The sequence below is a fragment of the Apiospora kogelbergensis genome, assembly GCF_038363985.1.
Source record: "Apiospora kogelbergensis strain CBS 113332 chromosome Unknown utg000003l_segment0_segment0, whole genome shotgun sequence".
Taxonomy (NCBI): domain Eukaryota; kingdom Fungi; phylum Ascomycota; class Sordariomycetes; order Amphisphaeriales; family Apiosporaceae; genus Apiospora; species Apiospora kogelbergensis.
In genome coordinates, this window is record NW_027117420.1 from 845,687 (window position 1) to 859,772 (window position 14,086).

At 52.1% G+C, this 14,086-nt stretch overlaps 7 protein-coding genes across 7 annotated transcripts; 5 read left to right on the plus strand and 2 right to left on the minus strand.

Annotated features, from left to right (window-relative positions):
* Positions 1-1,436: 1,436 nt before the first annotated feature.
* PG998_004970 (uncharacterized protein) lies at positions 1,437-2,435 on the plus strand (the record flags this gene model as incomplete). The annotated part of the gene is made up of 1 exon (XM_066871788.1): positions 1,437-2,435. One exon carries the CDS (start codon positions 1,437-1,439, stop codon positions 2,433-2,435), a length of 999 nt encoding a protein of 332 aa, XP_066731885.1.
* Positions 2,436-3,563: 1,128 nt separating this feature from the next.
* On the plus strand, positions 3,564-4,400 carry PG998_004971 (uncharacterized protein; the record flags this gene model as incomplete). Its single annotated transcript, XM_066871789.1, has 3 exons — positions 3,564-3,575; positions 3,637-4,030; positions 4,156-4,400. 3 exons carry the CDS (start codon positions 3,564-3,566, stop codon positions 4,398-4,400), a joined length of 651 nt encoding a protein of 216 aa, XP_066731886.1.
* An 861-nt stretch (positions 4,401-5,261) lies between these two features.
* PG998_004972 (glycosyl hydrolase family 61 protein) lies at positions 5,262-6,011 on the plus strand (the record flags this gene model as incomplete). The annotated part of the gene is made up of 1 exon (XM_066871790.1): positions 5,262-6,011. One exon carries the CDS (start codon positions 5,262-5,264, stop codon positions 6,009-6,011), a length of 750 nt encoding a protein of 249 aa, XP_066731887.1.
* Positions 6,012-7,134: 1,123 nt separating this feature from the next.
* Positions 7,135-8,997, minus strand: PG998_004973 (cholinesterase precursor; the record flags this gene model as incomplete). The annotated part of the gene is made up of 5 exons (XM_066871791.1): positions 7,135-8,155; positions 8,228-8,312; positions 8,382-8,542; positions 8,681-8,700; positions 8,755-8,997. The coding sequence occupies 5 exons, from the start codon at positions 8,995-8,997 to the stop codon at positions 7,135-7,137; spliced, it is 1,530 nt and encodes a 509-aa protein (XP_066731888.1).
* Positions 8,998-9,456: 459 nt separating this feature from the next.
* Positions 9,457-10,335, plus strand: PG998_004974 (uncharacterized protein; the record flags this gene model as incomplete). The annotated part of the gene is made up of 1 exon (XM_066871792.1): positions 9,457-10,335. One exon carries the CDS (start codon positions 9,457-9,459, stop codon positions 10,333-10,335), a length of 879 nt encoding a protein of 292 aa, XP_066731889.1.
* Positions 10,336-10,787: 452 nt separating this feature from the next.
* PG998_004975 (uncharacterized protein) lies at positions 10,788-11,711 on the plus strand (the record flags this gene model as incomplete). The annotated part of the gene is made up of 1 exon (XM_066871793.1): positions 10,788-11,711. One exon carries the CDS (start codon positions 10,788-10,790, stop codon positions 11,709-11,711), a length of 924 nt encoding a protein of 307 aa, XP_066731890.1.
* Positions 11,712-12,718: 1,007 nt separating this feature from the next.
* PG998_004976 (uncharacterized protein) lies at positions 12,719-13,696 on the minus strand (the record flags this gene model as incomplete). The annotated part of the gene is made up of 1 exon (XM_066871794.1): positions 12,719-13,696. The coding sequence occupies one exon, from the start codon at positions 13,694-13,696 to the stop codon at positions 12,719-12,721; it is 978 nt and encodes a 325-aa protein (XP_066731891.1).
* Between the last annotated feature and the right edge of the window lie 390 nt (positions 13,697-14,086).

Sequence of the window (14,086 nt, forward strand, 5' to 3'; positions counted from 1 at the left end):
GTTCTTCCATCTGCCCTCGCCTTGTTTGATGCGGATCCTGCCAGCCACTACGACGGGGAGCATAGGGCATTCTTCAGCACCGAGCTGAACCACGATGGCTGGTGCGTGTTTACAATACATGGAAAATTCAGTGTCTCCGAGGAACGTAGCCTGAGAGTGAATTGCCTTTTTGCGTGTTTCGGCTGGAACAGCCAGCCCAAGTACTTCGTCAGCACGCTGGTGGACATGTCCAAGTGCGAATCTGCTCAGGTGAACCGGTTCCTGTCCGAGGCATCACGAGCGGTAAACAACTCACTCCCATGGATACTCCACGAGCTGGATGATTTTGGCATCCCATTGCAGGGATCGGTCATTCTAGGAGGGAAGGGAAAAGGCCAGGCGGAGGGGAATGTCAAGCTAACACACTCGGCACGGAAGGTCGTCCGGCCTGATCTATGCAACAACGAAATATATAGAGTAGAGTTCTTTTTACGCTGAGGCTCGATGCCGACATCATCTACCGTTTTACCAAGGTCTATGCACGGCATAGAACATTCAGTCTAATTGAGTGTACGCGAATGGCAAAAGCTGTCTCATCACTGGTTTACCTACAAAGTGAGGATCAGGCCCAGATATAAGAAACAGCAGTTCTCCGGCCTGGAGTTTTTGCTTGGCGGAACACGAATGCTCACGTTATTGGTAAGGCATCATTGTGGTGCACGAGACCACTTCATCAGCGGAAGCCAAGGCGCGACAAAACGATTTATTGGCCGCACAGCCTACTTACGCTCACTTTCCCCTGACGCGCTGAGGATTCTGCTTCTGGCGTTCCTTGCACACCCCGTTGCTGACATGCTCACCTTGGTTCGCTAAGGACGCCCTCATGAACTTCACGGCTGGGAGCTGCTGCAGGATGTTTCCTACAGTTGACCACTCTGCGTACAGGATAATAGCAAATCGTACGCCTGCTCGATGCAGACATTTCGTAAAAGGACGGTGATTTGGGAAGGATAAGGTGGCATAAAGCACGGGAAGGCCCAAGCTTGTTTCTATCTGTTGACTATAGAATAGTCTGTGGCGATGCACTTCTATGCAGACGGCATGTCGGCCCAAAATGGCCCTCGGCGAAGTGTACGTTTTGTTGGCCAGCAGCCTGCATCAGAAATGCACTGGAAACTGCCCTCGAGAAAAGAATGTCGACATGGTTCAAAATGGCCCTCACGAGATAGATTTGCTACTACCCATCAATCGTTTCCGACTTACTACTTCGATAATATCAAACCAGAAGAACCTGTGACAAAGAACTTTGGGACTGACACAATCTGGCACCTACCAACGACTGTATGATGATCTGCTGAAGTGTCTATCGAGAAAACATGCTAATATGTCTAGGTAGCATTGTTTTGCCTTCTGCGCGGGCCAATCTCATGCGCTGACGTAGGGGTAATCCCCTAGATATGGAGTCCATGGAGTCGAGCTTTGGCAAGGAAACGCCGATTTCGGGTGGCTTTCACGACTACGATATTACCTGGAACAACCATTTCGATGGCAGCGTCGACCGACCGACCCCCCATCAGCCTGTTGGAGGAGAGGTTGAGTCGTCAACGGACTGTTACTGGAGTTTCGACCAAACCAGCAATGGCCTGCAGCAGCCTGTTCAGCGCTCTTTCGGGGGGTTTGATCCGCCAGCTGCTATCAATCCGAACTACGAACAGGACGATTTATGCCAATACCTCGACCTCCAGGAAAGCCAGAGCCAAAGCCAAAGCCCTGTTATTATTCAAGGTATCGAGCCAAACGGCCATTTTACTGCGCCCAGCGGTGGCCTCGATAATCAAGCCCAGGGGTTATTCTTCACAGAAGATGGCCAATTCGATCCTACGACCTATACCCATAACCCGGCCTGGAGCCAGATACCGATTGCCACGAATGGTCTCTATACGAACGAGACGGAGTCTAGTTATGACATTGAACAGAGACGGGCCCTTCTCGGCATTCTCCCCGGTGCGCAGGAACATTATGAGCCTTCCTTGGCCCCGTCTCCGGGGTTTGGTGGTGCGACGTTGGTAGCCGGCACAAACTGGCAGGATCCAAACCCCAACACATCTGGATCCCCGAATCTAAAGAAATACCAATGCCAAAACAGCTCGTGTCTGCAGACCTTCAAACTGCCAAAGCAGCTCAGGAACCATGAGAGCCAGATGCATCCAGATGAAGACACTTGCCTCTTCAGGTGCAAGTGCGATAAGAAAATCTTCCGGAAAGACAATTACCTAAGGCATGTTGAGCGCAGGCGTGAAAAGCAGCGATGCCGGGATCATGAAGATGTCCGGAGCTCTTTCACTTGCAAATGCAACCAGAAACGCGAGGGCTTGAAAGAGCATATCGAACATGTCAAGTCTTGCCGCTTTGGGTACGGCGACTCTGGGCGGCCTAAGAAGGAAAAGAGTGGCTGAGTGCTGGGGAAGAGCCGAGTTTGTATTTTATATGTATCAGGAACGCATTCACTGCGCACCATATGTATCCCGTTCCTTTCTTGTGGCCCACTGCAGAGGAAGTTGGACCACGTGTTGGGTTTCTTTTGTCTTCGCTGTTATAGGACACTCGCTAGAAAATGGGAAGACGCTCTTTGTATCCTATCACCTTCTCATTTCGCCCGCGATCCCACTAAGAAGACAACTTGTCCCCATGCTAGGGCCTGCATACATCTCATTTGTATAACCATACTCATTAATACACTCGTTTCTCTAGGAACCGTTTCTCTGTTGGTCAATTGCCTGTTCTTTACGTACATCGAGATTATTCCAGGCTGTCCGTGTCGACTATCATGGAAACTGTAAGGAAAATGGTTGATAGGTGAATTTAGTGAGGGAGGGAGGGGTGAAATTGACCTCAGCAATTTGCCTCGTTCTCCGTGTAACACAGGAGTCTCCAATGAGTACGGGTTGATAACCAGGCTATCATTCCATCCGATTCAAACAAGATGTATAACCTTGCAGTATCTCGGTGATGGAATGATAGGGGTTTTTGCCATAAGAAAGATATCACCGAAGACGGTCAATGAGGTAGATTATGTTAGGTATGTAGCATCCTTCAAGTAGGGAAAAACTCTAGCCCTGCCATTTCAGGTGTGTCTGGAATTCTCACCGAAGTGCAGACCGAACTGAATATCGCATATGCGATGATATCTGTTTGCAGCGACTCATTACCTGTTGTCTTGCTTAAAAGTAGAATATAAATGAACCACCATGCCTTGACTACTCGAAACTGTCTTTCAATTGAGTGTGGTATCTTTTTGCTACGTTTCTAGGTGAATGTGATCGCTGGGTTCCAGCACACCAGTCAGTCATCTGCTATCGATACAACTACACACATCCGAATAAGACGGTTTACCGATAGCCCCTTTCCCCCTCTGTTTTTCTTTTCTACAACCGCAACTTGTGAGAGACTGGTAGATATGAGTGAGATGGAGATAAACAGGAATGTATAGGCCCCTAAGCATACCATACGGCGGGTTGCTCAATCGCTGACAGTCTTTTCGCACAGAACCAAACCCACGTCCAGTTCACGGGCTCTCTTCATCCATGGCTGACCCAGTCGTCTGCAAACGAATATGATTCCTTCCAGGAAACGCTGATTGTAGACATATTCCAAAAGGGCCTTGACATCTACGAATTGGTGTCTCGAGTCTGCGATGCCGGAGACCTTGTCGTGTTCTCCGCGACAGCGCGGGCTGCCCACCCGGCGTACGCAGAGCTGCAAAACCGCCCGCTCGAAGCGCACGCCTTCTGGAAGGGCCGCGACCTCCCCCAGAAGCTCTACGACTCGCGGAAGAGGCGGATACGACGCCTGCGGAATTCCCCGAACACCCTCGGAACCTTCGAGAACGAAGGACTGCGGGTCGTCGTTTGCCACTCCCCGGGCGAAGGCGTAGAAAGGCACCGCAAAAAAGAGTCCGCGGCACTTACACATCCACCGGCTGAGTTTCATCAAGGAGATTTCCCTGGCCTTCTGGAGCAAAGACAAAACGAAGATTATGCCATCGCTCGGGGTATGAGCAGAAGCAGCACGACGACCTACGCTAGAATAGCAGCAACTCCTTGTCAACAAACATGTGGCCCTGCATCCGAGCAAACCCAAAAGAAAGTGATACACAACCATTGAAAATCGACTCAGTCTGTTGCCTACTAAACAACCTTACGGCGATCGGTGACTACATCCAAAACGCGTTCACGGGGCCCCTCTGCTTGAAGTCCGCCACAGCCAAGCACGACGAGGTTGATAAGCCCCTGACCGCGAAGCCATATGCAGCACTCGACGATCGCGGTCTACGCCTTTTGCTGCGGCTTCAGTCCCAGGACGGAAAAGCTATGGCTCCAGCCCATTGTACCCTCAGTTTCGTGGTCGACCTCCTGTCGTAATGCACTGCACCCATTGCGGTGGCGAAGATGGCGGCGAAGATGTCAAATCGCATAGTGATTGAATCGGGAGAATAAATGATAGGTGGGTAGGTGTATTGAATTATGACTTTTGATCCCTATATCAGACTTGGTTGTATTATATATACTACAAGTGATCCTTGGTTGGCTGGGACTCTCAGTCTCTCGTTACCGGGGTTCCCACGGCACCCGGAAGCTTAATCCATCCGACTGACCTGGACCCGACTTCCCCATCAACACCGCCGGCGCCGAGAGTCCCGATATCGCCGAAGGGCGCCGGCTTTCTTTCCTAGATGGATTGTAGCAAAGCTGTAACTTCTGTTTAGCATCAATGCACCCTCAATACGATTTCGTAGCCGCGCAATGCTCGACTAGAAAGGGGGCAAATTCTAGGCACTGTGACGGCATTTTTCTTTGGGGCACTTGGAGCAGAGCAGACACTCTGTTAGGGACATTTCAAAATGCCAATAACAATGAGCTAAAGCAGCAACAGCTGTATCGAGGTTCTGACCACGATGTTCCGTCTTCGGCGGCTCATGCACCGTCCGTCCTATTTCGGTATAGCAAACGACAACACCAACACAGGAGTGTCCGCCAATGAGAATCTCATTAGTGGAATGAACTTGCCGAAAGCGTGAGTCTACACACACCAACATAGCGAGTTCCACTCATTCTGCATGCCAACTTCCGCCTATCAAAGGGGTCAACCCCTTGGCATCACTACGGAGGCACGAGTGAGAATCCGCCCATGAGTATCTATAATTACCAAACACTTCCAGTCTTCGTGTGGCAATTCTTTTCTCTTTTGCTTCCCACGCCACTTCGAAGCATAAGACGATCAGGATGAAGAGCTCAGTATCCCTCCTCGGCGCGCTCGCGACTGTCGTCGTGGGTCACGGCCTCGTCACCGACTTCTGGATCAACGGCCAGCACCAGCAAGGCTTCCTGCTCGACTACTATTACGCCAAGAAGAACGGCGGCACCGTCCCAGACATCGCGGCCTGGTACGCCGAGAATCTCGACATCGGCTTCGTGGCGCCGACCGAGTACGGGACGGCGGCCATCAACTGCCACAAGAACGCGGCGCCCGGCAAGCTGACCAAGACGGTGCCCGCCGGAGGGTCCATGTCCTTCTACTGGGAGGCGGCCAACAAACAGCCCTGGCCGCACTCCCAGGGCCCTATCCTGAGCTACCTCGCAGCGTGCAACGGCGACTGCAGCAAGGCCGACCCCACCAAGCTGGCGTGGGTCAAGATCGACGCCAAGGGCATTGACTACAGCACTCAGAGGTGGGCGTCGGAGGACCTCATCGCCAACAACAACACCTGGACGTCCAAGATCCCCGCCAGCATCGCGCCCGGTAACTACGTCTTCCGCCACGAGATCATTGCGCTACATGCCGCCGGGTCACTCAACGGCGCCCAGAACTACCCGCAATGCTTCAACATCCAGATCACGGGGTCCGGCAATGCCAAGCCGTCGGGAACGTTGGGAACTGCGCTCTACAAGGCAGACCACCCAGGCATCTTGTTCAACCCGTACCGTACCATCACCGACTATCCGATGCCTGGTCCTACCTTGTTCAATGGCTAGATTAGAGTAGATTGGAGCAAGGCCCATGTGGACGATGAAGGCGAAATTATACGCACGAAACAGGTCGAGGTGGCTTCACTTGGCATGCTAAGAAGAACTTGATGCGTCGTGGCTTGACATGATAGAGATACAAATTTACAACTCCTCTGCCTTCAATGAAAACCCCATAGCAGAAGCAAATCAAGCTTGCTTTGGATTTTTTGCATCTTCCTCTCAACTTTCACTGGCAACCCAAACCGTCTGTTCTCCCAAAGTATATCTTGAATGGCCCTGTGTACTGGGTTCTCTTCCCTATTGTGTCGATATGATCTATTGCGCAGACAGATACTTTCCCCTCTTCGACTCTAGGAACACCGAGACCATGCCCAAGCCAGTTGCAAACAAGAGCAGTAGTCTCACCGACGCGGCAACTACGGATTTTCCCCAATTACCTCAACTGCCACTTGAAATACGTCGTGCCATCTGGCGTCAAGCTGCTCTCGAGGCCTACTTAGATCGGTATTTCGTCTTGGCAGACTCCCAGCATCGATATTTAAGGGAGTGTAGTCCTGACACATGCCTTCGTACAATCAATTCACGTCAGCCGCGTTGTATTAGCCCGAGTTGCCTCCACAATCTTTTATTGGGCGGTTGACGAGCTGAAAATCATGGATGGGCATAATATACGGACGGAAGCACATCTGTATAGCGGCTGCTAAGCGGCAAAGTCTATCACACTGCTCTTCTTGGGGTCAGGTATCCCAATTTCTGTTTCTTTACTTATTTTTCACTGGTGATTTTGTTGCATTGGCTATTGTCGAAGTAATTACTGAGTTCCGTTAGGCTAACTATCAACTACATTATTAACATGTTTCGAGAGTGTATCAGTCAGGGGCTTATGGGTGAAAATCTATCCTATCCTCTTTTCCCTCGATACGATTTGGACCAACACCATCGGCTGGCATATAAGCATAGCTTCTTTGTGAATTTTCAAAACGCGCCCCGGCCCGGCAGCGGGTCGTTTGTAGCCGGACAATAACCATCGTACATGCTTGGCGCCACAAAGCTTGGTTTGGGGCTGCTTCCGAATCCAAGTCGTACCAGGGTATCACCTATATATGCACATAAAGGACCATCGTGATGGTTAGATAAGAGTCTTGTTATGAGATGCGTCGAGATAAACTGAACGATGGGGTATGAAAAAAACCATCAACTCACCAGCAGGATCGTATCGAGGCCACGCGTAATCAGCCAGAAGCCCCCGTTGCGGGTCCCGCGCAAACGCGACCCAGGCGCCCATCATGTACTTCGACATCGCGTCTTCCGTGGGACTGTTTTTGACACCAGACACACCCTGCGCCGTCCCGAAAACCATCTCGAGCTCGGACCCGTGGTAAGCGCCACTGCCTCGGGGTCCTAGCCCTGCGGTGCCGTTGTACAGACGGAGGTTGTCCCAGTCGCCGAAGTATCGGTACCTCCACGTGGGCACCCCGTGCTGCACGCGATACTTGGTGGTGTAGCTACTGGGACACGTAAACGCGCGCTCGTCGTACAGGTCCCACTGCGCTTCGGTCAGATTGGTGCGGGCCGCCCACGCCGATAGCTTGTACCAGCCGGCCTCGAAGTCGTTGTTGCCGGCCAGCATGGGGACCCGCGCAAAGCGGCCGGCGGCGGCCCGCGCCTCATAGTCGGCGAAGACGGTCGCGTTGTCGATGGTGGGGTGGAACGTCGCCTGCGGGAGCGCCAGGGTCGGGAGCGCGGGGACTTTGGCCGCGGCCGCCAGGATGGTGACGACATCGGCGGCGCGGACGCAGGCAAGAACACTCGAGGCCTCGGACTCGGCCCCCCGCAACCGACGGCCTGCGAGACGTTGTACCAAAGGCTCTCGGAATACTCTTTTGTGTTCGGGAGGAAGCTGAGGGAGGTCCCGGACTGAGGGATCAGTCCTGCGACGATGGGGTCCTCCCCTCCAGGCGAAGGACCAATAGTCAACGGAGGAGCCGCCGGCGCTTTGCCCGAAGATAGTAATGCGAGAGGGGTCGCCCCCGAAGCCTTCAATATTGTCTCGGACCCATTCCACGGCTGAGCGTTGGTCTAGGAGTGCGACATTCTGCGTCGCGCCCGGGGCCCCAGAAAAACCGAAGATGCCGAGTCGGTAGCTGGTGCTCTCTTAGATCAGTAATAGCTCGGAGTCGAGGCAAAAGTGAAGAGAGTAGATGAGTCGGGCCATGACTGACTTGACCGTGATCACAACCACGTTCTCAGTGTCAGCTAGATATTGGCCGCTAAAGAAGGGACTGTGCGGACCGGGAATCGTGAAGCCTGTGGACTGTTGTTAACAAACAGGGGTCCGGCAACAGGGGTAGGGGGTAAGATCTTGGCACTACATACGACCCCCGTGAAAGTAGACTAGCACCGGCTTCTTGGCCGAGATGCCCGGGCCCTTGGTCCAAATATTCAGGGCTAGACAGTCCTCGGATGAGGGGTTGTTGTTCTGTGCCGCAAAGTTCTTCCACACCCGCAGACCGGAGGGCTCAGTAAAGTTCGGAAACCTAGATACGGGCGGCTTGTTAGAGGGACAGTCGCTGCAGTCGGCCGACAAATCGCGCCATGTCAGTTTATTAGCCCACGGATCGTATGTATACGTCTATTTCGTAGAAGTGGACATACGGGGACTACCATGCGGAAACCAGTCTGTGTCAGCCAAGTTCTGCAGAGGCTAGCAGTAGCAGTATACATCGCAAGAGTGGGAATGGTCACGTACCCATTTAGAAGCCTCATAGAAAGCACCTGAAGGCGCTGTGAACCTGTTTGGCGGTGCGAATCGGAGCTCGCCGATTGGAGCTGCTGCGTATTTGATGCCGAGAAACTCTGCCACGCAGGTCCGGTTCGGAGCTGAGTGGCCGCGAATCAGTCCGCTGGTCGTATCAATGAGGGGCAGCGACGTTTCGTTTGCCCTCGCGAGGGTCGCCGTTGCGAGAAATAATAGAGAAAAGGTGATTCTCATGATGGAAAATGACATTTCAACCGATCTTGATGAAATATGAAGATATAAATGAACGGAGAACAGGAACAGGGAACGATGGGAGTTTTATTGCTCCAAAGCGAAAGGTGATGTCCGGGAGCAATGTTCAAAACATTGCTGCGGGCGTTTGTGGTAATATCCCCGTGAATGTCCAAGCGATACGAAGCCTGCACCGGCAGCGCGCCATCGACACTTGGCAAATTGCCCGACACCCCGAATTGATAGCAATGACAATGGAAACAAGGAAAAGGCCAAACAATGCACATTGTTATCCAAAAGCAAAGAACAACAATGCGCTTGTTTCGAGTTAAGTAGGTGCCCAGGGCATATTTTCTAACGACCACATCCCTTTCCAGCTGACATTGTACTCTTCAGATACAGTGATAGACTTCAAGGCAACCAGAGAAACGAGCATCTTCTGCTCTAAATCCTGTTATTGCAATGTCGCTCAGTGCGCTGGGATGTCTGGGCGGTATTTCTGGAACCAGCGAGACCGGCAGTGCACCCGGATTCCCACACTTTAGGTTGCTGCCACCCGAGCTACGTTCGATGATCTGGCGTGAAGTTTTACTTGCCGCCTACGGAGACCGGGCTGCCATAATTCTTGGCGGCTATACGGTCCTCGCTTCGGATGATCACGTCGAAGATGAAGCAGCCTCAGTTGGTCTCGCGCGAGTGCAGCGCCAGACAGTGCGCATCACATCCGAAATGCTGCCTTGTAGTGCCTTCTTGGTCAACAGGGAGAGCCGCAGAGTGGCTAAGGCTCTTTACAGCGTCTGCCTGCCCATTTGCTGCACCGCTGTTGCCGCCCCGGCCCTACACCGGGGAGTAGCAGCGAATGGCGGAAGATCTGCCGCACACAGCCCCTTTTCCACTGGTCCGCTGGGCTACGTTCATGTCAGCCCGGCACTCGATTACTTTGTGTTGATAAACGACCATAAGGTCCGAGACGAATACGCATGCCAACCCAATGCCTGGTTTGATCCCCAGCCCCCAACATGTCTCCAGAAGGCAGCAGGGCACGAGAAGATCCCAGCATGGACGGTAGGTATCAAGAATCTTTTGGTCGTTACGTGGGACAACTTCCGGGACTTTGACAAGCCCGAATACTTTACAGACGCGGCGGAGCTGAGTGTGGACCCGTTGATGGATCTAGCATTTGGTCAGTACTCTGATCGAATCCATCTCTACATCCACCAAGACCGGTACCCGGCCGATCGCAACTTGTTGAACCACAAGGGATGGGGGTCTGTCACCGAGCTCCTAAATCGTTACCCCGGGCAGAGCCACCGTGTCCCTCCTCTCATTAATATAGCTTAACGATGGAGCTTGTATGCTTGAAAAGAGCGATGAGTTTTGTCTCTTTTATATAGTTATAGGTCAGTGATGAGGATCGTCGTCAACAACTAACCAACCCAATGTAGAAGTAACACCTTAACGTATCCAGCATCGCAAGCGCGCTCGTTATAATTCCCTGGTTGTCAGTCTGGAACATGCTTTCTAGTAAAAGTATGTGTGAAAGCTTAGTTCCCACGTCTTATCAGTGTAATACTATTGATCATTCTCCGTCCACTTCAGACTTAGTTTCGCGCTCTTGAACCTTTTATAAAAGTCAAATGATAAAATTGGGCAATAATATACAGCAACATACGACCACTTATAGGAATTGACGGTTGCCATTCTTCATAACCATGCTTGCTACTTCAGTCAAAACGGCAGTCGATCTTTAACCATTTCTCTGCTAGAAAGTCTACCTGCTACATACCATCGCAATGGAGAGCCCCGGAACAAGCCAAAATAACAAGACTGGAGTTCGAGAGTTCACGAATTTCATGAGTCTCCCGACCGAAATCCGTCTCATGATCTGGCGCGAGGCCATTCTTGACGCTAATAACAATCGTGCCTTGATATTAAGAGACCGTATGAAACGATCGGCATATCGCCCCCGGAATGAGACTTATGATGAAACTTATGCTGAACAGACGGAGCGGAAGTCACGACAGGAACGACAACCTGTTATTGTCGGTGCACAGCTGAGACCTAGTGCCCTCTTCGTGGTCAATAGGGAGAGCAGAGAGGTCGCAACAAGTGTATACAACATGCGCCTACCAGTCTGCGCCCCGGCCCTCCGGGACAGCTCCGTAAACAAACCGTCGTCGGATGGTGCTCGTGCGTCTCCTTTCAATGTTGGCGTTCCCCAAGGTTGGGTCTACATCAGTTTGGCTCATGACATCTTCGTGACCCTGGACGACCATGACAGCGTCGGGCTTAATCTACGCGACGTACCAAATGAGGAGTTCTGGGCGTCTGTCCGTACCACGGCACAGCTGACTCCCACCCAGACCGCTGGGATCGAACGTATTCTCGTAATTCACCCTTCCGATTGGTGGTTCTTTGACTACTGGGACAATGATCTACAAGAGTGGCAGCGCCTGGAAACCCAAGTCGACCACGTTGCTGAGGAGTGCGCCGACCCTGTTTTCGACGAGACGTTTGACAGGGCCATCTCACGTGATGATCTGTACATCACATATTCCCTCTATGGTTGTGAGCTGTTGCATGCTATTCTCGACTTGCCCATTGCGGAGCTCTTGGATCAATACCCCCGCCAGATCAGACATGCTGCCATACGAAACAGCTCTCAAAGCGGCCCCGAGGGGGGCTCACTGGGTGCATCGGAGGAAACGAGCCAGTAAGGCAAAGCCACCATTGAATCAACCAGAAGCCTCTTTCCCCTTCTATAGATCTATTGATCCTATATAGATACTATAAGTGCCCGCCATTTGGTGTACTTCTCTATGGCGAGTATATTGATTCCGTGGTAATGCTCTTCTCCGTCTCACATCAAAAGTAACGTAATCAATGCATTGTATTAAAGTCACAATGGTCTTACCATATTTCATTGATCTAACACATTCTTGTGATTCCCTTGTGCGCAGTGAACGTCTTAATAATAAAAAGGCCTTTTAATAGATCTGACGTTACACAAAGACTGAGTTTTAATCTACTTGTCACAATAGGGGTATTTAAATAGAGACCTAGCTTGAGCCCAGGAGCTTTCTCACACAGCATCATTACATACCTTGCCATGGCCCCCCTCACCTTGTCAATCCGTCGAACACTAGGACATACACCTACCTGGCCAAAGACTCAGCGAGGCTACGCCATGTTTTGCACTGTTTCCCACGTATATCTATAAAGCGCAGTGATCAGTATCGATATGCGGCAATCGGCCCCTCGGTTGCTACCTCCCGGTCGATGAGTTGGGGCTGCCTGTAACCCCAAGAATCAAGCATGCCCCTCTCGGATGCTTGTGTGAAGGATATCAGGAAGCCTTTATTATGGAACTGTTGTGGAAATGGATACACGTTCACAGCGCCCTCTTCCAGATCGAATCTCAGGCCGTTCGAAGATTCACCGAGGATCTGGTGAAAGTTTGGAACGTAACACCTATGTCCATGGACGAGGTTGCCGAGAAGCTGGGGCACTGGGAAAATAGATTTGAGGAGGCGATGAAAGATATCTTGGCCGATGGTTTGCTCATGTTACCAAGAGAGACACCGCTGACCATCACTTAGGGCAGTTAACACACTTGCCTTAGATTTCCAACATTATAGCGCAGGCTAGGTTTTCTTTGAGAATACATTATTTAACGTATATAGCTGCCCTTAATGTGGTATTACATCTTTTTGTTTCCAGAATTTCAGTGCTGCTTTGTTGTTGTACGTTCCCGCTCCTCCTTGTACCGTCTGGAGAGCTCCCAGGAGATTCCCTTCTCCTTGATGAATTCTGGGAGCAAACCCACGAGGCCGCTTTGAAGTGCGTGTGGCCAATATGCGCCAATCACCATCCTGCCGCAGCCGACTCTGGCCAGCGCTGACTTGACGAAGTCAGCCGCATCAGGCATAAAGAAGGTGGCCTTCTTCTTATTCAGCTCCGTGCCGCTGACCAGACCCACCCGAAGACCAAGGATCTCAACATCCCGGCCCTCGCACTTGACCTCGCGCGCCAGCTCCTTCGATGAGGTCATCAGAAACGACTTGGTAGGGCCGTACGTGGGTAAATAAGGAATGCCCTCGTCCGCGAACGACCCGATGTTGATGACCAGACCGGGACCGTTGCGCATCAGAGCCGGGAAGAGAGTGCTGGTGAGCAGGGTGGGGAACGTGGCCATGACGTTGATGTGCTCGGTTAGCTCGCCCGTGGTGTAGTAGTCGATGGTGCCGAACTCGGCGCGCGGCATGGCGCCGCCTAGGTTGTTGACCAAAACGTTAAGGTTGAGGTCTCTGACGGCCTTGGCGATCTCCGGGAACGAGACCTTGGACGGATCGGTGCACTGGCCCGGCAGCGTGACAATGATGCGGAACTTCCGCCCCGGGTGGCGGGTCTGGAGCTCGGCCTTGGTCGCCTTGAGCTTTTCCTTGCTCCGGCCCAGGAGCACAATGTTGAACCCGCGCGAAGCCAATTCGTTGGCAAAGGCCTTGCCGATGCCGCTGTTGCTACCGGTGACGAGCGCCCATGGCGTTTTGCCGTCGGCGGTCTCGAGGTATCTGTCCAGTTTCGAGGGGCGAAAGTACGGTATCACCGAGTGGAGCAGGTCATATCCGATACGGAGGCCATATAACGCGCCAAGTGCGGCCAGCACGGCGAGAGGTTTATTAGTTGGCGTGTACCTGTTCATGATGAAGCCAATGCTGTGGTTGGGTGGATGATGATAAGAGGTCAAAATTAGCTCTGGCGCAGAGCAGGCTAGGGAATAGGAAATGTTATATACGCAGTACAGGTGGCGGCGGTCTGCGGTCGAACCTTGGCGCCTCGACAAGTTTCAAGGAGGTCGGAAATGGAACATTTGCTAGGTCAAACCCGGAGCTAACCAAGGCCGTTAGTGTGTGTCGTCGTTACGCGTGTAAGTAAGCAAGTAAGCAAGTAAGCAAGCGGACATGGAAGATCCGAATGTGGGGGGACACGACAATGCAGTCGCAATCACGGATGGCAGTGGGTTTATTCTTGTGTCGATAGGCCGTCAAAATGCCATTGTCAGGACGGAGAGTTACTGAGCGCCGTGCTATCA